The following is a 22,254-nucleotide window of genomic DNA, read 5'->3' as shown; positions in this document are numbered from 1 at the left end:
CTGACACCCAAACAATGAGGAGCAGAATGGAACCAGGGCAACACTCCGGGGAGAAGCGACTCCAGAAGATAGTCACGGTCACCCAGCATTCACTTCCTCACAATGACACCCTGACTGCAGGCTAGGCCAGAGCCCCATGTTGCCCACCAGGAGACCCTCTGGGAAGCCCCTATGACCTACCATTTAAGTCCAGGAAGATGACCGGGATGTGCGTTTCCATGCCAGGCACGGGAGTCCTACAACACAGGGACAAAGGCACCTCAGAGCAGGGTCCCACTTTCCCTCTTCTGGCTACTGAAGGCAGAGCTTGAGCCTCCTCTGGGTCCAACCTGCCAAAGTCTCCCTCTGGGCCCAGCACATGCTGCAACTTCTCCTGGGGGTTCCCTATAGGAGGCCCAGCTCTGCTACCAGATTCTCCACATCTGCCCCAGCACACAGGACAGTCTCACCTGCCTAAAACTCAAACACTCTTGGGGCCAGAGTGATAGCACAGTGGGAGAGCATTTGCTTTGCACATGAACGACCCGAATTTGATCCCTAGCATCCCATAGGATCAAGCCTGCCAGGAGCTCATTTCTGAGCTCAGAGACAGGAACACACACACACACACACACACACACACACACACACACACACACACACAACCCAAGCACCCTTGTTTACACACACACACACACACAAAACCCAAGCACCCTTGTTTAATGTATTTCTCGACTCCTGGACAGGCAATTCTGTGAGGACCAAAGAAACTGGGAGGGACTAGCCCAGGGAAAGTGCATTCTCGATTCACAATGCCAAGTAGGGGGTCACTAAATAATGGTCTAGATTCCCAGCTATCTTCCCTGCCCAGGCCCACAGCAATATTTGCTCATAAAATGGCCCAGCTTTAGCCTACTATGGCTTGTAAGTGGCCACGTCATGCAGCTCACCCACCTCTCCCCTTATGCTGTGTGGAATCCTCACTCTCCCACCCCATCCCCGCTCACTGGGTGGGAACCAGGTTCACCTGCACACAGCAGGGGCCCTCAGCACCAGGTCCACCTACCATTCTGCAGGGGCCCCAGGAATGCCACTGCCGGCTGAGGGTACCATGACTGCATTTCGCTCCTCTGTCAGGGTCAGCCGCATCTCCAGGAGCTGGGCCTCTCTGTCGGCATCATCCTCTGACTTATCTGCAATGCCGGGAAGGAGGATCAGAGGCAGGGTTTGAGGAGTCAAACCAATATTGGCTCCAATAGTTGGGGTGATCACAGATTGCCTGGGAGCCCTAGGTTCTCAGCCCAGCACACCATATCAGCATGGACTTTCAGTGCATGGTCCAAGAGGGTTTCCTAGAAAATGACTCCTGAGACCAGTGATCACAAAATCCAGGACAGGAAACAGGAGAGAAGCCAGAGAGATGGGGTACTGAGGATAAGAGGCATGGGGCTAAGTCCTCTTGGCTAGAACTCCAACACCTGCAGCACCGTCCTCCTAGATGAGGCTCTCGGGGGTCCATGACTGGGGTTCACACACTATTTTCCTGTGCTGGAGGGAGAAAGCCTCAAAGCCCACCATGGTGGTTGGGTCAATGACACCTGGACCCAGCCAAAGTGAGTTCTGTTTCCAGCTCCATCAGGCACAGCTCTGGAGACTGTCTCAGGGCTCACCGGAGTGACCCAAGCAACAGTGCTGCCTCCTTGGACCTTGAACTGAACCAGTGGGAATCAAAGCCTCTCGCAATAAAACATGCACCCCCGTTAAATAAAAAGGCAAAGAGAGTGGATATGGCCCTGGAAGACCCGTGTCTAGACCCTGCCAGTCCCTGATCAGGATGGAAGGAAGGGAAGGGACATGGGATGTGCAGGCCCTACCAGGTTTGCTGACCAGCTTCTGCAGCTGCTCGTCCAGGTACTCCTGACGCTTGGTCAGCACGTTAAGCCATTTCCTACGCAATCGCTCTAAGTCTCGATCCTAGAAGACAAAAAAGTCATGGGCTACAGGATATCGGTCACCGAGGCATGACCTCAATTTGCTCTACCATGTAAGGCACCTGGTCTGGCTTCCCACCTCCAGCTGGACCCAGCCCCACTTCAGGCCTGAAAGTAATGGCAGGGACAGGTGTGTTCCTGGGCTAAATAGCTGAGACCCAATCCTGGGCCCTTTTGGTTTCTGGTGGCTCAGGGTCCAAGTCCCTAAACTCCTAATGAAGATGCTCCATGGGTCTCTGTGGAGCATAAAAATCCAAGCACTGCTCAGCTTCTCTGGCCTCCACCATCAGTTAAATAAATACCTATTTCACCCCAGCCCACCCACCCACCCATTTCCCCAGCCTCCCACTCTTCCACCCACCCCCCTGTTTCCTCGAGCTTATTTTGGGAGACCAGCAGGGAGTAGCACAGACTAAAGACTCCACTCTCCCCCAGACGAACATCTGGCTTCAGTTCCCGGGTAATGAAGTTACAGGCAGCAGAGCCTGATGGCATGAATGCTGGCTGCACGGTGCCTGGCTCTCACCAAGGCACTTCACCAAAGGGCTTCTGGCATTCTTGTGGACAAGGCAGAGCAATATGTGACAGGCCGACTACAAGAACCTTCAGTGATTGAAAGACCCTATCCCGGAAGCAGTAATGAATGGAGGGGCATCAGCTGAGGAATGCCCCAATGCCAGGGGCACCATTGGGCCCTGTGATGTTCGACCTTTAGTCAAGGGCATCCAGGCGGGCAGACGTTCTGATTAAATTAGCACTGCGAGAACGCAGGAGTGTGGCTGTGCTGGATGACATCATCAGGCCCCAAATGATGACTAAAGAGACTAACAAGATCAGAAGGGCAGATCTGAAAACTGTGATGGGGTGAGAAGCAGGGAAGGGGATGGACCCAGCCCCAAGGCTACTGCAGTGCTGGGAAGTGGGAAAGAAGGGGTGTGATAGCACAGTGGTAGGGCGTTTGCCTTGCACACGACTGACCTAGGATGGACCTCTGTTCTATCCCTGGACATCCCATGGTCCCCCAAAGCCAGGTGTGATTTCTGAGCACATAGACAGAAATAACCACTGAGTGTCACTGGGTATGGCACCCCCCAAAAAACAAAAAAGAACAACAATAACAACAAAAAAGAAGAGGTTCAGGGAGGCCAAGGGATCAGCAGGGGTGCCAAAGGAGGAGCCCCAGCTCTGGAAAGTTGTGAAGTCCCACACACTGGGTGGCTGTTAATCGTGGAGTCTGTGGACACTCAATTCTGTTTTTGTTTTTGTTTTATTTTGGGACAGTGCTCAGGAATCAATCCTGGTGGGGCTGGGTTTGATGCCCAGGATCAAACCCAGTTCAGCCATGTGCACGAATACATTCCCTGCTGTGCTCTTGCTTCCACCCCTGGAGTGTGGTTCTTAAGCATCAACACATCAGTATGGCCAAAGATAAGAAGGCATCGCTGGGCACGTCCATCAGGCATATTTGAGGCACCAAAAGGGAAGGAGTTACCTGGTAGCTGTCCATGTCCTCCTCTTCCTCCTGAGAAGAACAGGGAGAGATTATACAGAAGCCAAATAAGGGGGAGGGGAAGGCAGTGAGAATGCCCAGGAATAGGTTTAGGATCTGTGTGCCTGCCCTGAGCAATCCACACCCCAGGACCCCACCCAAATGTCCCTTTCTCCCCAAGGAGGCTGAGCCTGACATGGGCTCATTTCTGCAACTGTTTCCCAGTGGACAGTATGTAGGCCATTTCCGCTCTGGGCTCTGGCTTTGTGCTGTTCAGAGCTCTGGAGTCAAACCTTGGAAAAGCTACAAGGAACTCATAGCTCCCTCTGACCTTTTCAGGAGCAGGTACAATGCATTCCCTGCTGGGCCCACATCCCCTCCCGGGGCAATCAGACTCCTGCTGGTACCAACTTCCCAGGCCAGCAGGGGCTCCACAAGGGTGGATGTGGGGGAGGGCAGGCACTTTTGGGAGGGGGCATCCCCACATTTAACCCTCCACCTGCAGGGGACCTGGGTGAACAGTTTTGGAGACTTAGGCTCTCCAGAGGAATGGGATAGACTGAGAAACTCACATGGTAGGTGTCGTGGGCCCTGGGGAGCCGGGCAGGCCGGACCCTGACGCAGCCGATGCCCACGGACAGGACACACTCTTCCATGAGTGGGAGTGTGCCCGACTCCTGCACGGAACGCACGGCCACTTGTACTCTCCGCGACTGGCCCTGCAGGGACACAAGCCTGAGTGCGGGCTAGAGAGACCCCTGCTGGCCGACCAGGGAACGGCAAATGGGTGGGGGATCAGGACTTAAGGAGAAAAGGAGAAAAGTACACAGAACCAAATACCACAGAGCCCATGAGTGTTTCAGCCAGATGAACATAGGGAAAGAAAACATGTGAATGAGGAAATGTCGAGATGTGGGATGCTCCAAAAATGTTCAGGACCCAATAAAGACAGCAAGGTCAAGTTTCTTGACAAGGCAAGTTTCAGGGCTAGAAATAAAGCATTCTGTCCAGGGGGCTGGAGCGGTGGTGGGAGCCATAAGGTGTCTGTCTTGCATGCCCCAGCCTAGGATGAACCGTGGTTCGATCCCCCATCGTCCCCCAAGCCAGGAGTGATTTCTGAGCTCATAGCCAGGAGTAATCCTGAGTGTCACCGGGTGTGGCCAAAAAAGCATTCTTTCTGGGCAATGTCAGTGGGATTATCCACTGGAAAAAGTACTGGGGGGGGCATGGAGAGATAGCACAGCGGTAAGGCATTTGCCTTGCATGCAAAAGGACCATGGTTCAAATCCCGTCATCCCATATGGTCCACCAAACCTGCTGGGGGCGATTTCTTTTTTTTTTTTTTTTTTTGCATTTTTTTCTTTATTTAAACATCTTGATTACAAATATGATTGTGATTAGGTTTCAGTCATGTAAAGAACACCCCCCTTCACCAGTGAAACATTCCCACCACCAATGTACTCCTGAGCGTAGAGCCAGGAGTAACCCGTGAGTGCTACCGGGTGTGACCCAAAAACCAAAAACCAAAAAAAAAAAAGAAAAAGAGAATAAGAATTGAGGGACCGGAGAGATAGCATGGAGGTAAGGTAAGGCAAAAACGTTTTTGTCTTTCATGCAGAAGGATGGTGGTTCGAATCCCGGCATCCCATATGGCCCCCTGTGCCTGCCAGAGGCGATTTTTGAGCATAGAGCCAGTAGTAACCCCTGAGCGCTGCCCGATGTGACCCAAGAAAACAAAAACAAAAACAAACAAACAAACAAAGAATAAAAATTGACAGGCCGGAGAGACAGCGTGGAGGTAGGGTGTTTGCCTTGCATGCAGAAGGACAGTGGTTCAAATCCTGGCATCCTATATGTCCCCCAAGCCTGCCAGGAGCGATTTCTGAGCATAGAGCCAGGAATAACCCCTTATGGTCGCTAAGTGTGACCCAAAAACCAAAAAAAAAAAAAAAAAAAGAATAAGAATTGCTACTAACCTGGGTAGTAGTAACTGGTCTAATGCTCCAAAGCAATTTGTAGTAAAGCTATAACCTGAAGAATTGGTAAGAGGTACTGTTCCTCTTTCTCAAGCAGGTTTTAGAATAATACTGTGACTTTGTTCAAGGCTTTTTTTTTTTTTTCCTGTTTTTGTTTTTGGGTCACACTTGACAGCGCTCAGGGGTTACTCCTGGCCTCCAGGCTCTATGTTCAGAAATCGCTCCTGGCAGGCTCGGAGGACCATATGGGATGCTGGGATTCAAACCACCGACCTTCTGCATGAAAGGCAAATGCTTTACCTCATGCTATCTCTCCGGCCCCCTTTGTTCAAGGTTGTTTTTTTTTTTTTTTCTGGTTTTTGGTTTTTGGGCCACACCAGGCGGTGCTCAGGGGTTACTCCTAGCTGTCTGCTGAGAAATAGCTCCTGGCAGGCACGGGGGACCATATGGGACACCGGGATTCGAACCAACCACTTTTGGTCCTGGATCAGCTGCTTGCAAGGCAAATGCCCCTGTGCTATCTCTCTGGGCCCTTTGTTCATGTTTTAAAAGATGATTCTCAGTGTTTTTAAATTAATGATTCCAAAGTTGCTCTCTTGACAGTTAGGGAACATAAAGGAAACTGTGAAAAATAGAATTTGAATACACAATTTCAGATCAGTTCTTCTTCAGCTAGATCTTAATCTCTGAGAGTTTTACTTTATCAGGAAAATCAGTTTTGGTAAACGGTTGACCCTATCAAGCTAGATCTAAAGAGAGGAGTAACATGTCCTTTGATTGAATATTTATTTCCTGAGAACTATACATCAGATATTCTGTGGAAGGAATGATTCAGAACACATTTTAATGGTCCAAAAGAGTTTTGTCATTGAACTATCTTTTTGTTCTCCTTATCTAGACAGAAAGTATTGGAGAGCAAGCAACCTGGGGTGAGGGTTCAGGTGAGAGGAAGGACAGGGAGGAAGGAGGTCTGAGAATAGAAGGTACCCCTCAGAGGCCCTTTAAAAAATTTAAACTATTACACTGTTTACATTCCTGAATCCTTTTTTTTTTTTCTTTTTTTGGTCCTTTGGGCAACATCCGGCAGTGCTCAGGGGTTACTCATCACTCTGCACTTAGGGATCATCTGTGGCAGTGCTCAAAGGACCCGTGGGGTTCCAAGGGATTGAACCTAGGTTGGTCCCATGCAAGGCAAGTGCCCTCCCCACTGTGCTATTTTTCTCTGGTCCTAAATTGAACTTCTTCAACTACTACTATTCAACCTTTTTAACTACAAGAATGGCCACTGCAGATGAACCTCACCAGTTTTCCTCTCCTACTTTTCTTTCAGAGGACAAGAGGCTCCAAACTCAAATGCCAGCCCAGGCCCTCGGAGAAAGGTCACAGGCAGCTGTAGTACTTCAACTGGAAGTACTTCCTTTTTGCCTTTCATGTTTTAAGAAATCTTTTCTGGGGGCCGGAGCAATGTAGCGACAGCACAGCAGTAGGGTGATTGCCTTGCATGTGGCTGCCCAGGACAGACCTGGGTTCGAGCCCTGGTGTCCCATATGGGCCCCCAAGCCAGGAGCGATTTCTGAGTTCATAGCCAAGAATAACCCTGAAGTGTCATCAGGTGTAGCCCAAAACAAAACAAAACACAGCTGACTTGGGTTTGATCCCTGTAACCTATAAGGATATGTTCCCTGGAGTCCACCAGGAGTAATTCCTTTTTTTTTTTTTTTTGGTTTTTGGGCCACACCCGGCGGTGCTCAGGGGTTACTCCTGGCTGTCTGCTCAGAAATAGCTCCTGGCAGGCACGGGGGACCATATGGGACACCGGGATTCGAACCAACCACCTTTGGTCCTGGATCGGCTGCTTACAAGGCAAATGCCGCTGTGCTCTCTCTCCGGGCCCAGGAGTAATTCCTAAGTGCAGAGCCAGGAATTACCCAAGTGCAGGGGTGGCAAACAAGTTCAAAACAAAGAGCCAAAATTTTAAACTGTGAGAGTCAGAGAGCCACACCACACAGTGACCTGACAAAACAGACAAACACTCACACAGAAGCATCTAATTTTAACAATAATATGTTAAACACATATTGCATTTTGCCATTTTGAGTGAGGGTAAAAATCCTGCAGTGATGGTGAGGGTGTGCTGTATCCTCCACACTAAGAACTAACGGTAAGATGTGCCACAGGGCCCGGAGAGATAGCACAGCGGTATTTGCCTTGCAAGCAGCCGATCCAGGATCAAAGGTGGTTAGTTCAAATCCCGGTGTCCCATATGGTCCCCCGTGCCTGCCAGGAGCTATTTCTGAGCAGCCAGCCAGGAGTAACCCCTGAGCACCACCGAGTGTGGCCCAAAAACCAAAAAAAAAAAAAATAAGATGTGCACAACATATGACACACGGTGTGTCATCCCCCTCCCCCCTTGCTTGCAGGTCTGTGCAGTTTTTTCTGAGGGATGGGAGATGGGATGCCGCAGCCTAGGGGCAGGAATACGCGCTTGGAGATCTCTCCTCAGAGGTCCCTCCTCAGAAGCAGCAGAACAAAATCCAAACTTGGCAAAGAGCCACAGTACACAAAATAATGATAAGAGGCAAAGAGCCGCATTCATTTTGGCTGGGAGCCGCATGCGGCTTGAGAGCTGCGTGTTCGCCACCCCTGCCCAAGTGCATAAGGTGTGGCCCCCTCAAAAAAAAAAAATGAAGGAGGAGGTGAAGGAAGATGAGGAGGAGGTGGAGAAGAAAGAGGTAAAGGAGGAGGAGAAGAAATCTTTCCAGACTTTGTATGAATCTCTCTATAGCCACATAAAAACACTCATCATTCAAAAAAGAATTTTCCTATTAACCTGCACCACTCTGAATACCTGCATTTAGTGAGGGTCATCAGAACCGTGACAGATACTTAACTATCCCATTTATAACGAACCACAGAAAATTACCTGCCTCCTAGGAGCTGCTCAGAGAAGGTATATATAGTTTTCACAGATGGCCAAAAAAAGCTGTTTTTTGCACTCTCAAAGCTTGAAGCTTGACATGGTGTGTGTGTGTGTGTGTGTGTGTGTGTGTGTGTCTACAAAAGCACACACACACCCAACTACCATAAGTGCTCACTTCTTTCTGCATTTGGTTCCGTCATGGTATGTGTGTGTGTGTGTGTGTGTGTGTGTGTGTGTGTGTGTCTACAAAAGCACACACACATCCAACTACCATAAGTGCTCACTTCTTTCTGCATTTGGTTCCATCCTGTCCAGGAGTAAATTTGTGAGAAAAAGAATAAAAATAAAACCAGAGAGAGCTAAAGGTGTTAATCATCTTCCCCTTCCTAGAACACTTAGAGACTTAAATACCTGAGCAGACTGTTCTTCAGCTGCTCCCTCTATCTTGCTGTGAATCCTGCCAACACTACCTTTCTAGCCTGACTCCTGTACTGGGCTGTGTCTCAAAGCCTAGAAGTCACCCATAGGCTGCAGTTTTCAATAACCAGGTGAATGAATGGAAAGGGCCCCATTTAAGACCATTTCCCAAAAAGAATTCTGCCCAAATATTCTATTTATTTATTTATTCATTTATTTGCTTTTGGAGCCACACCCCCTAGTGGTGCTCAGGGGTGACTCCTGGTTCTGTACTAAGGAATGACTCCTGGCAGGCTCAGGAGACCCTATCTGATGCTGGGGATCGAATCCAGGCCGGCTGCGTTCAAGGAAAGTGCGCTCCATGCTGTGCTCTCACTCAGGTCCCAAGGACACTGGTGAGGAAACTGGCCCATCTAGAACTCATCACCAAGTCTCTGCTATCAAGAACCTAGTGTTTAGTGTGAGGGGTATAAGGTTCCGGTTCCAGTTCCAGTTCCGGAGTGGCTCCATTACCTGGCGAAGCTGGAAGATCCCTCCAGTGGGCACGTCTTTGGCAGGAACCACTTCCACGGGACAATACTCCCCATTCTCATTCTGCTCCAGGATCTGGACCCAGAATTCTACCTTCCTGGTCACTTCACTCCATCTAGAAAACAGATTTGAACATTTTGGAGGAAATCTAACATTTCTGTTTCGATGTAGGTGGCTTTGGTGCCATGCGTGAAACTGAACAAGAATGAACTCCAGAAAGAATGACTTGAGGGCTAGAGTGACAGTATATAGTTGGGGACCAGCCTGGCAAGGTCCCCTCTCACCAACAGGAGTGGCCCTGGAGCACAGCACCAGCCAGAAACATATCCTGAGCACTGGAGCCCCAATTCCCCTCAAAAGAAGCACCCTTAACTCAGTAACATTGAAGGACATGTTGGCAAGTCTAATTGAAGGTAAAGTTAAATAAACAGAATAATAGTCAAAGTACCTGCTTCAAGTCATTGAAAAACTATGATTGCTACAAACCTATTTCAAATCATTGAACTCAGATGTGTAATGAAAAGAAAAGATAGTACTAAAGCTTTAGTGGCCTGACAAGTACCCTTGCTCAGGTCTATAAGAGAAGTAAAAAAAACCAGTCTAACTGTTCGGGCCAGAGCCAGAGCACAATGCGGAGTTGTCTTGCATGCGGCCGATAGATCCCGGGCATCCCATAGGGTCTCCTGAGCCAGTAATAACTCCTGAGTGCAATGGGTATGCCCCCCCAAATAAAGAAAATGGAAAAAACTCATTGTCTAGTGCTAAAAGTCTATAAATGCCAAATGGGGTAAGAAGAAAAAGGAGGAGGAGGCAGAGGAGGAGGAGGGAAAGGGGAAGGACAAGAAGAGGGAGAAGGAAGAGGAGGAAGAAGAGGAAGAGGAAGGAAGAGGAGGAGGAGAAAGAAGATGAACATCTTTCCATCACTGATGTCATATCCAAAGGACTTTGTGGGCCAAGGAGAGAGCTCAAGGGCTAGCACACACAGGAGCTCTCAGAAGCCCTGGGTTCAAGCCCCCAGCACTGCAGCATCCCCTGAGCAGAGCTGGGAGTATGTCCCTAGAACTGCCAGAGGGGAACCCAAAACAAAAACAAATCAAGAGAAAAAGAAATTTGTAATAAAACAAAAATAGCAAACCCAATTTGAGAGTGGCTTTGACCTCCACGGTCAATAATCTGAGGGGGTTTTCAGCCAGACCCACACATTTCACTGCAGCCAGACCGCCTTTGCTCCGGAGGTTCGAGGGCCCTTACCTGTCCCGCAGGCTGCGCGTCTTGGCCTGTATGATTCCCAGGTCCCATAGGGCTGAGTTTCTTCGTGGGTCGTTCATCTTGTGGCCATAGACCTCGATGGCCAGGGCGCCCTCAGATAGGTGCTCCACACAGTCCTCTGTGAGGCTGACAGAGAACTCCTATGAGGCAGCAGAGGACAGGCAGTGTCAGACTCGCCAGGGGTCGAGGAGCCCAGAGGAGGTTCAGGCACTGCAATCCGGTAGCTTCTCCCTGCCTCCGGCCCAGCCATGACTGGACCTTCTCCCTGTGACTCAGCCTTTATGGAGCCATGGAAACAGGACCCGAGACCTTGTATTTTCTCAGCAGTGCAGAAAACCTACCCAGCAGCTCTTCTTGCAAACCCATGAACAAGGCTGCCTTTTGTGGTCCCTCTTTCCCTCCTATCATCGAAGCTCTGGAGTCGTTGGTATGTGATGGTGTCTTTGGGGTGTGTCTTTTTATCCCCCGACAAGACACACCTAGCCATGTTGCACCCTGCATTTGCCCAGCGCATCATGCCCGGCCCAGCTTCTGCCACCTTGAATCCCACTTTCCCTTGGCTCTTGACACTGGCTTTGTTTCCTGATGTCCCCCAAGGGCACAGCTAACAGTGGTCAGCCCAATGCCCGATGATGACCCACCTGCTTCCAGGAAACACACCAGCCAGGTGACCCAAGGCATGGCTTGCCTCTTTTTTTTTTTGTCCCCCCATTCACAATACAGACCAGGCAAAGGGCCGGGTTGAGGTGTATATGGGGTGCATTTACTGTACTCTTTCTATACAGTCAGTATAAAGAACACAGCCTGTGGTAAGCATTGGGAGGCCTTATCTTTTCTTTTCTTTTTTTTTTTTTTTGATTTTTTTATATGGCTTGCTTTTTGTTTTTTGTTTTTGTTTTGTTTTGTTTTGGGGCCACACCCGGTAACGCTCAGGGGTTACTCCTGGCTATGTTCTCAGAAGTTGCTCCTGGCTTGGGGACCATACGGGACACGGGGGATCGAACCGCGGTCCGTCCAAGGCTAGCGCAGGCAAGGCAGGCACCTTACCTCTAGCACCACTGCCCGGCCCCATGGCTTGCTTTTTGAGGTCATACAATTCCTTTCTCCCTCTCTCTTCCCTTCCCTCCCTCCCTCCCTCCCTTCCTTTCCTTCTGGTTCTTGGGCCACATTTGAATGTAATCAGGGCTTATTTTGGCTCTTCACTCAAAGCTCACCCCGGAAATGCACAGAGGGGCCATATCGGGTGTCAGGGATCAAATCTGGGTTGGTCATATGCAAGACAACCACCTTGGGGGCCGGGCGGTGGCGCTGGAGGTAAGGTGCCTGCCTTGCCTGCGCTAGCCTAGGACGGACCGCGGTTCGATCCCCCGGCGTCCCATATGGTCCCCCAAGCCAGGAGCGACTTCTGAGCGCATAACCAGGAGTAACCCCTGAGCGTCACTGGGTGTGGCCCAAAAACCAAAAAAAAAAAAAAAAGACAACCACCTTGTCTGATGTATTCTTTCCCCAGGTTCCAACTCTCTCTCTCTCTCTCTCTCTCTCTCTCTCTCTCTCTCTCTCTCTCTCTCTCTCTCTCTCTCTCTCTCTCTCTCTCTCTTTCTCTCTCTCTCTCCAATTCTCTCTCTCTCTTTCTCTCCCCCTTTCTTCCTCCCTCCCTCCCTCCCCGCCCCTCTCAGTACTCTATAGCATGCCAGGGATCAAACCCAGGTTAGCTGCATGCAAGGCAAAAGCCCTCCCCTTTGCACTATCACTCTAGCCCTCTTCACAATTTTTAGTCAACCATTTCCCCGTGTCTTCATACAAAGTTGATAGAGAAGAACATACACATGTGTGCACATGTGCACACACACACACTCCTCTCACACCACATCTCACACACACACACACACACACACACCCCAACTCCTGGCTATGAAGGCATCAACCTCCCCTGATTAGATTCTGAGACTAACCCCCTTGGAGAGACCCTAATTCATGAGTCCAACAAAATACAGTCCCTCTGTTATGGGCAGAGGCTGGGCTCGGAGAGGACTCACCCTGCAGTGGTCAAAGACCACCATGCACTGAGGCTCCTTGGAGACGGAGGACGATGAAGTGTCGACCTCTGGTGCCACCATGACCGGCTCCTGGTCCCAAAAGCTGTACTTGCAGAACACGAAGTGGCACAGGTGCTGGGGCAGTCCCGTGGCCTGCAGGATCTTCACCTGTGGAAAAGGAAGGCCCAGGTCACAGATGCAGCCCAAGGAATGACTGAGATGTCATGAATCTTGAATGAATAAATGACAGTGGCCAAACCCAGCCACTCTACATCCAGGAAACTGTGGGAGCTGTTCTTAGCATCGTCAGAACATCAGAGAGCCACCCAGTCTACACCTGCCTTCATGTAAGAAAAAGAAGAGGTGACTCATAAGAATACAGTGCTTAGGAATAAAGAGATAATTGAGGCTTGAGGCACTTGCCTTGCATGCAGCCAACCTGGGTTTCATACCTGGCATCCCAGATGGTTTCCTGGAGCACCTCCAGGAGGGATTCCTGAGTGCAGAGCCAGGAGTGAGCCCTGAGCATCACTGGGTGTAACCTCAAACCAAAGAATAAACTAATTAAAAGGAAGTTCTCAAATATCAATACCATGCAGTGACTAAGCTGTGAGTGTAATAATAATAATAAAAGATGTTTAAAATAAATAAATCATCCTTATGTTCTGATTGTGGCAGCCTCGATGGATGGGGAGAAAGCAGGAGAGCACCAAGGTGTATGCAACTTGGAGACTCTGCTTCAGAAAAATCTAAGATCATTGTGGTGTGGATCTATTTTCTTTGCTTGTTTTTGGGGGCCACATCCAGTGATGCTCAGGGGTTACTCCTGGCTATTTACTCAGAAATCGCTCCTGACTTGGGTAACCAGACCATATGGGTCACCAGGGGATGGAACCACGGTCTGTCCTAGGCTAGTACAGGCAAGGCAGACGACTTAGCGCTTGCACCACCGCTCCGGCTCATGGATCTTTTTTTTTTTTTTTTTAGTGATAAATGAGGAGCCAGAGACAGTATAGTGGGTAAGAGATTTGATTTGCAAGCAGCTGAGCCGGGTTCTATCTCTGGCACTCCATATGGCCCCAGCGCACTTCCAGGAGTAAGCCCTGAGCACCACTGGGATGTCCCAAACCAACCAAATAAACAAAAAAGGTAAACAAAGTAGGAAATCAGTGTATGTGCCAATAAACAGCAAATGATAATGGATCATTAAAATTATTTTTTGTTTTTTGGGCCACCCCTGGCTTACTCCTGGCTCTGCGATCAGAGGTCATTTATAGTGGTGCTTGGGGTATCTTATGGGATGCCAGGGATCAAATCCAGGCTGGCAGCGCCCGGTCCAGTGTGCAGTCGCTCTGGCCTTCAAAGGGTCATTTTATTTTTATTTATTTATTTATTTATTTTGGTTTTTGGGTCTACCCAGCAGCGCTCAAGGGTTAATCCTGGCTCTGCACTCAGAAATCAGTCCTGAAAGCATGGGAGACTATATGGGATGCGGGGATTCAAACCACTATTTTTCCTGAATCAGCTACCTATGTGCTCTCTCTGCCCCCCACCAAAGGGTCATTTTAAAGCAGAAAGAACAGGTTCTCTGTTCTCTTCTAAAGAGTTTTCCCAGAGATCCACGACTCTTTGGATAGAGACAGGCACCCACCAAGACCAACTGCCCAACAATGACAGCATGTGCTGAGTGCCTTCTCCTTCTGACCTGTGGAGATGTTACAGGAGGGGAATCTGGTGAAACAAATCCAAGTGTTCCCCAGAAGAAATGGGTCCTCACCCATGATACCCAGGGCTTCCTCCTGGCTCAGTACTCACTCCTGATAGTACTTAGGAGACCCTTTGGGAGTCTGAGGATCAAACCCAGGTCAGCTAAGTGCAAGGCAAGTGTCCTCCCTGCTATACTGTTGCACTGGTCCCAGTGGTGCTAATATTTTAAAAAACACCAATAATGGTTATATTTTCTTTTCTCCCAGGTACATATGGATGAGCAGATATGAATATTCATGTCTAACTCTGATGCCAACAAACTGGGGACATCTAGTTAGTTTCTACAGGCTAAGGGAAAGACATACAAACTTTTTTTTTTTTTTGGTTTTTGGGTCACACCTGGCAGCGCTCAGGGGTTATTCCTGGCTCTACGCTCAGAAATCACTCCTGGCAGGCTCGAGGGATGCAGGGATTCGAACCACTGTCCTTTGTCATGCAAGGCAAACGCCTTACATCCATTCTATCCCTCTGACCTTGCCAAAGGCAATTTCTGAGTGCAGAGCCAGGAGTAACCCCTGAGCACTGCTGGGTGTGGCCCAAAAACCAATCAATAAATTAAAAAAATAATTTTTTTTGGTATTTTTCGGGCCACACCCGTTTGATGCTCAGGGGTTACTCCTGGCTAAGCACTCAGAAATTGCCCCTGGCTTGGGGGGACCATATGGGACGCCGGGGGATAGAACCGCGGTCGTGATCTTTCCTTGGCTAGCACTTGCAAGGCAGACACCTTACGTCTAGCGCCACCTCGCCAGCCCCTAAAAAAAAAATTTTAAAACCAACTTTTATAATTATGTGTGTAAAAATTATTCCCTTGTTTGTTTGTTTGTGAGCTACACCCAGCAGTGCTCAGAACTTTTTACTGGCTCTGTGCTAAGGAATCACTCCTGGAGGTGCTTAGGGAGCCCTTTGGAATGCCAGGGATTCAAGCCAGGTCAGCCACATGCAAGAAAAGCACCCTTCCCACTGTAGTATTGCTCTGCCCCTTTCGGGAGAGGCTATATGGCATTTAGGGAGATTCTACAATACTGCAGTTTCCCTCTCAGCTGACATCTTCTGGAGGGAATCTGAGAGCCTGGTAGTGTCCTCAGCATCTGCATCATTGCAGTGGGAATCCCATGTCCTGACACCTACCTTTCTTGTATGTGTCAGAGGAAACCAACACTAGAGCCTAGGCCAGAGGGAACAGGTCCATCCTCAGATTCAGGGAGAAACCACCTGGACTCAGAGACTGAGCCACCCAGAGGCAGGATTTACTGTATGGCTCCAGCCTGCACTAGGCTTTCTCTGAGACAGAATGCTAACTTAGGGATTACTTCTGACTTTACACTCAGGCATCACTCCTGGTGGATTCAGGGGACCCTGTGGGATGGCGGGGATGGAACACAGATCAGCTATATGCAAGGCAAATGCACACTCCGCCCGCCCGTGCTATAAAGTTGTTTTCCAGTTTACAAGTTTTCTGTGAAACAACCGAACTGGCCACAAGGTGTCACAAGAGCCCAATGCTTGGCTTTCCACTGCTGCTGAAGAGATATTAGGGAAGGTTTTCTTGAATGACTACTTATAATGCAACTGAAAATATTAACATGCCAGTCACAAGTGGATTCCTCACAAAAAAGCAAATCCAGCCTTCCTCAGGGGCTGGTGACGCTTTTGTTTTTAATGGCATTTTTTGGTGGGAGGTTCAGAGGGAAAATATAAGGCTTAGATTTGAGGACCAACCTAGCAGTACTCAGAGCTACTCCTGGCTCAGTTCTCAGGGAACCTTACAATGTTGGGATCAGACCTGTGTTGGCTACAGGCAAGGTAAGAGCTTTATCCTTGGGGTTGGAGTGGTGGTGCTAGAGGTAAGGCGTCTGTCTTGCAAGCGCTAGCCTAGGACGGACCGCAGTTCAATCCCCTGGTGTCCCATATGATTCCCCCCAAGCCAGGAGCAATTTCTGAGCACATAGTCAGGAGTAACCCTTGAGCGTCAAACAGGTGTGCCCTCTCCAAAAAAGAAACCTTATCCTTGTCCTATTGTTCCAGTCCCATCAAGATGTTCCTTCAACTGGTTTCTTTGGCTTTCCATCAATATTTAGTTTTGTTTGTTTTGCTTCAGGGCCACACCCAGTGTATTTATTTATTTATTTATTTGAGTTTTTTTGGGTCACATCCAGCAGCGCTCAGGGTTAATCCTGGCTCTATGCTCAGAAATCGCTCCTGACAGGCTCAGGGGACCATGCAATGCCAGGATTCAAACCACTGACCTTCTGCATGCAAGGCAAACACCTTACCTCCATGCTATCTCTCTGGCCCCCAATATTTAATTTTTTAAAGTAGTTTTTTGGGGACTAGAGTGATAGTACAGTGGAGAGGGCATTTACCTTGCATGCGATATACACAGATTCGATCTTGGCCATCCCATAGGGTCCCCAGAGCTCCACTAAGAGTGTTTTGTGAATTCAGAGCACCTACTCACTAGGTGTGGCTTAAAATAAAAAAAGGGGGGGGGGGAGGTGTTACCTCTCCCCTAATTCCATATGCTAATATCACATGTATGGTCAGACCCATCCACACCTGGGAGGGATCTGCAGTTGGGAATATAGGTGTTGCCTGCAGGGAGAGGAAGAAAAAAAGCAGGCAATGAAAACAGATACAAAAGAGAACTATTACAAAGACCTCTATATACCTCACAGGGGATATTTGTCCCCTTCTTTTTTCCACAAATGATTATTGCATGAGTGTAATAAGATGTTCTTTGGGTATTGGGTTGAGGTTTGGTTATCCCATAATTCCCAAAATAATAATAATAAAGAAAGAGTAGTTCTGGTTTGGGGCTCATAGAGATACCACAAGGCACAGACTGATGCCATGATTCTTTCCTGACTGGCTTAGTTTATTAATCCTTTGCCACTTGCAACAGACCCACCAGCCAGAGGGGTAGAAATACGGTGCATAAGGAGAGCTCACATATCTGGTGATTATTTTACAGCACCGGGTCTCTAATAGGGTTTCAAGTATCTCCATGAAATCAGGAGGGTCCCTTGATTTCTGCTCCAGACCAGCTCAGGGTCTGGAGCAGAAAATGGGCAGGAGGAACCATCATTGACCCCAAGCAAGGAAGAGGCCAATGCTGGGAAGTTAGGGTGGATATGAGCCAACTGCAGAAAAGCAAAGCCATTGGAACTTCCTCGAAGGGTATGTGGTCCCCAAATGACTTGCCCTGACACCTATTTTTCTGAGAAAAATCATCATTTGGCACCCCCCCCAGAAACCCACCTTCCTCCCCAAGTCCCTCATCATTGTGGTGTGGGTCCCCTTTGGAGAACACTAGGGGTGATAGCAACAAGTTCCATGGACCATACATAGTATGTTCAAATCCAAGGGTTCAAGATAAAAAGATCAGAAAATGAACAGTCTTCTAGGGAGCTTGACTATTAGTAGAGAAACCAATTGTCTTGAAAATTAGAAAATGGGCAGAGAACCTACCACTGCTTTGGCATTGACTGACTCCAAAGAGTACTCCCAACACCCTGGTGACTCAGCAACAGTCTGCATGCAGAGCAGATCGCTCTGCATTTAATGATATGCTGAAACTAGAGGATGCTCCACATCAGCCTGACATCAACGAAAGAAATGCACAGAATCCAGAGTCTTTAAATATAAAAGTCTGATACCAACTATAGCTAAAGTGTGAAAAAGTTTCACCGGGACCTTGAGAATGACTGGAGTTGGATAGACTGGTATGCCTGGAACCCAGAGTCTGTCTTATGCCAATAAACTTCTGGGGTGAGGCCTTTTTGTAATCAAGTCAAGGATTTTTTTTCCCATTTTCTCCATTTTTCTGGACCTATGCAAACATTGGCGATTGCCACTATCACACCTTTACTATATTTTTTTACTCTAAGGAAAATAATACAACTTACTGAACTTAAAAACAAATCACTGTAGTAGAATGCCTGTCTCGAAAATAGGCAGGGGATGGGAAGGGGGGAGAGGGTATTGTTGCACTGGTGAAGGGGGGTGTTCTGGTTATGACTGTAACCCAAATATGATCATGTTACTTAAATAAAAAATATATTTAATATAAAAAAGTTACCACAAAATAAAAAAAAAAAGAAAAAAGAAAATGGGCAGAGAACATGCATTTACTTGGCCTTTCCAATTCAAAATATTCTTTTTATGGGGGGCAGGGACACACTGGCAGTATACTCAGGGCTTCCTCCTGGCTCTATGCTCAGGGCTCACTCTTGGAGAAGCTTGGAACACCATATATGATTCCAGGGATCAAACCTAGGTTTACCATGTACAAGGCAAGCGCCCTGCTCACTGTACTATCTCTCTGGCTCTCCAAATTTATATTTGATATTCTACCATTTCCCATATGGTCCATGAGGGAGCACTAATTCTTTATTTTTTTTTAATTTTTTTCTTTTTTTTTTTGGTTTTTGGGTCACACCCGGCAGCACTCAGGGGTTACTCCTGGCTCTATGCTCAGAAATCACTCCTGCCAGGCTCGGGGGACCATATGGGTGCCGGGATTCAAACCGATGACCTTCTGCATGAAACGCAAACGCCTTACCTCCATGCTATCTCTCCGGCCCCATAATTCTTTTATTTTTGTTTCTGGACCATACCCAGTGATGTTCAGGGCTTTCTTCTGGCTCTACACTCAGAAATAACTCCTGGAAATGCTCAGGGACCATATGGAATGCCAGATTAAAACCCATGTCACCCTATGCAAGGCCCTAGGCTGGCTGAGTCTTTGCCGAGAGCCAAGAGCCGAGAGCCAGGCCCCAGAAAAACATGTAGACACTTGAAGATTCCAACCATCTTGGAGCTGACCACCTTTGGGAGAGGAGACGTGGCTGCACTCTCTGGGCAAGAGAGGGGAAGGGGCTGCCCCTAAGTCAGAGGCCCAGGCAGAATAAAAGGGATCCTCAAGGGGCCAGAGTGATAGCACCATGGTAGGGCATTTGCCTTGCATGCAGCCAACCTGGGATGAACCCCGGTTCAATTCTCGGCATCCCATATGGTCCTCGAGCCTGTGAGGACCTATTTCTGAGCACAGAGCCAGGAGTAACTTCTTTTTTTTTTTTTGTATTTTATTCTTAGGAGTAACTCCTAAGCACTGCCAAAAAAAAAAAAAAAGAATCCTCAAGACTAAGGTTGGTCTGGAGACAGATGCTTTCACAGTGAGGAAGGACAAGTGTTAGATTACACCTTATTTTACCCAAAAATGATCATCTCTGGATCCTTTGTATCTGTTTGTTTATAGTGTGGTGTTATCCCAAAATAGAGATTGTCTTACATGTATACCTGAGGGTGGTCTTTGTATTCAATAAAAATGACTATTCTGGCAGATACCTCACTCTTATTATTATTATTATTATTTTTTTTTTTTTTTGCAGCTCACTCTTGATATGAGGTAGAAAATTGCCAGACTTGTGTTTCACCCTCAGCCTGGTTTGGATTATTTTGTGTGGTGACTATGCTTCACCCAGCTCACAGTGTGTGGGTGATTTTATAGACTGCACATGAGGAATCAGTCACCCTGTTCAACACGGGCATGATGGCCATACCATGCACACAAGCCGGTTCTCCTGGGCCTCCTTGTCATAGCTCAGTTCCCCGATATCGTCCCCGCCAGCAATTCTGTCCCCGATGTCACCGCTGATCCTCATCACTTCTACATGCAGCCGCCCGGCCACCTGCAGAACAGGAGGGGACAGAGCCTTTGTCAAAGAGACCCTTCCTTCCATGGGGTCCCATTGGAAGTCAAGGGACTGGTGTGTGTGGGAGTGTGGGAGTGCCAAGACCCTTCCCCTTAGCTTTAGGGGGGGTTAATTCAGGTTACGTGTCCCTGTAGTCACTAGTAGGGGGGCAGTGCTGGATCAGGACTATAGGACCTCAGGACCCAGGGGGACCAACCTCTCCCTTCTGGTTGATGATGGGCACCGCATACTGGAGCTTCACATCATAGAAAAGAGACTCGAGAAAGACATTGGCCACGCCAATGAGACTATGGTTCTCCTGCTCATCGTAGAATGGGTCGGCACGTTTGAAGTACGACCGGGTGACCTGGGGAGAGACAAAATGAACGCCTTGGAGTCACACAGACCAGACCGGGTCAAGCCAGATAGTGTGTCAGAAGCCTAGCCATGTTCTCTGGAAAGTTTATCTGGAGCAGCATATCCCTCTTCTCAACCCCTCCCAGCATTCTTCCTCAGGAGAACAATCCAACAGTACTCCCTTCTTTTTTTTCTTTTTTCTTTTGTTTTTTGGGTCATACCCAGTGGCGCTCAGGGGTAACTCCTGGGTCTGCACTCAGAAGTCACTCCTTGCAGGCACGGGGGACCATATGGGATGCCAGGATTCGAACCACTGTCTGTTCAAATCTGCTACATGTAAGGCAAACACCCTACCGCTGTGCTATCTCTCCAGCCCCAGTACTTCCTTTTTTTTGTTTGTTTTTTGTTTTTTGTTTTTGGGTCACACCCAGTGGCGCTCATGGGTTACTCTTGGCTCTGTACTCAGAAATTGTTCCTGGCAGGTTCAGGGGACCATATGAGGTGCCGGAATTTGAATGACCATCTGTCCTGGATTGGCTGTTTGCAATGCAAACGCTTTACTGCTATGCTATCTCTCTGGCCCCATAGTACTCCCTTCTTGAGTCATTTCTTAGTCTTTGCCAGGATGTCTTTTTATTTATTTGTTTGTTTATTGTGGGGGTTTGGGCAACACTGGAGGTGCTCAGGGGTTACTCCTGGCTCTGCACTCAGGAATCACTCCTGGCAGGCTCAAGGGACCCTATGGGATGATGGGGATTGTGCTATGTTCAATGCAAATGCCTCCTGCTGTGCTGTCATTCCAGCCCCATCTTTTATTATATGTTTTTTTTTTTTGGTCATACCCTGTGGTGTTAAGGACTCACTCCTGTCTGGCTCAGGGGACCACTCGGGTGGCAGAAATGGAACCAGACTGGTCCATGTGCTAGGCAAATACCTTCCCGCTGTTCCGTGGCTCCGACTTCTTCCCTACATGCCCTGACTTAAGGACAGAGAAGCAATATGCTGACTGGGAGGAGCTGGGCCCGTGCCAGGCTTCCTGTCTATCTCTAGTCCTTTCACTCCACCAAGCTTTCAACCCTGCTGGTCCTAGCAGAAAACATGGGCTAGGCACCTCCCTCAGAATCAAGGTCCTTCCAGAAACACTCCTCATGCTGCCTGGCTGAGGCCCAAGGTCCTCTACCCTGCCCCACACTCAGCAGTTCTGAGGACAGGCAGAAAGGCTGAGAGGGGAGAGGCAGCAAGACATGGACTGGTAGGTGCGACATGTGGCAGATGCATGCAGTCCCTGAAGACTAGGGTAGTCGCACTAAGCAAGGGGCCAAACTCAGGGACACTATTTGGCTAGCTCTACTCAGCTCGCCAGGTGCTCAGCACTCACCGGGGAGTCCTCCTCACACTCCTTCCACTCCTGGTACAGGTCCCGCATGTCCAAAAGCCTGTTGTCCAGCTTCTCCAGGGACCAGATCTGCTTCCCCTTCCCCTTTCTCCTCACTTGGATGGCAGGTTCACTCAGGAGGGAGCCACGCTGCATAGACAGGTGAAGAGTCCCAAGAAGCACAGGGGTGGTCAGTGTGGCCACAGCCCCGAGAGGGCCACGAAACATTCACAAACACTTACCGATGCACTTAGACACACAGAGGCACAGATACTCACATACAGAGAGATACACAGTCACGCACACTTAGACACAAACAGACACACACAAAAACAGGCACTCACAGACATGCACACATGGACAAACACACTCACACAGACACACACAGGCAAACTCACATAGGCACACACAGATACACTCACAGACACACTCACATACATACTTGCACATA

General features: G+C 48.7%; 1 protein-coding gene and 1 non-coding gene across 2 annotated transcripts in view; both read right to left on the bottom strand.

Annotated features, from left to right (window-relative positions):
• KIF13B (kinesin family member 13B) overlaps positions 1-22,254 on the bottom strand; it is a 156,290-nt gene that overhangs the window by 37,634 nt on the left and 96,402 nt on the right. The window contains 11 exon segments of the mRNA XM_049771160.1: positions 181-236; positions 1,046-1,172; positions 1,854-1,953; positions 3,463-3,492; positions 4,032-4,178; positions 9,286-9,418; positions 10,555-10,712; positions 12,609-12,776; positions 19,940-20,068; positions 20,289-20,438; positions 21,807-21,953. Of these exon segments, the coding sequence (XP_049627117.1) occupies positions 181-236; positions 1,046-1,172; positions 1,854-1,953; positions 3,463-3,492; positions 4,032-4,178; positions 9,286-9,418; positions 10,555-10,712; positions 12,609-12,776; positions 19,940-20,068; positions 20,289-20,438; positions 21,807-21,953 (1,345 nt within the window).
• LOC126007957 (small nucleolar RNA SNORA51) lies at positions 11,271-11,398 on the bottom strand. Its single transcript, XR_007495422.1, has one exon. It is a non-coding gene; the product is annotated as a small nucleolar RNA SNORA51 (small nucleolar RNA).

This window comes from Suncus etruscus, chromosome 4 (assembly GCF_024139225.1).
Source record: "Suncus etruscus isolate mSunEtr1 chromosome 4, mSunEtr1.pri.cur, whole genome shotgun sequence".
Classification (NCBI taxonomy): Eukaryota; Metazoa; Chordata; class Mammalia; order Eulipotyphla; family Soricidae; genus Suncus; species Suncus etruscus.
Note: the sequence above shows the minus strand (reverse complement) of the source record. Positions and strands in the feature narration are given on the sequence as shown.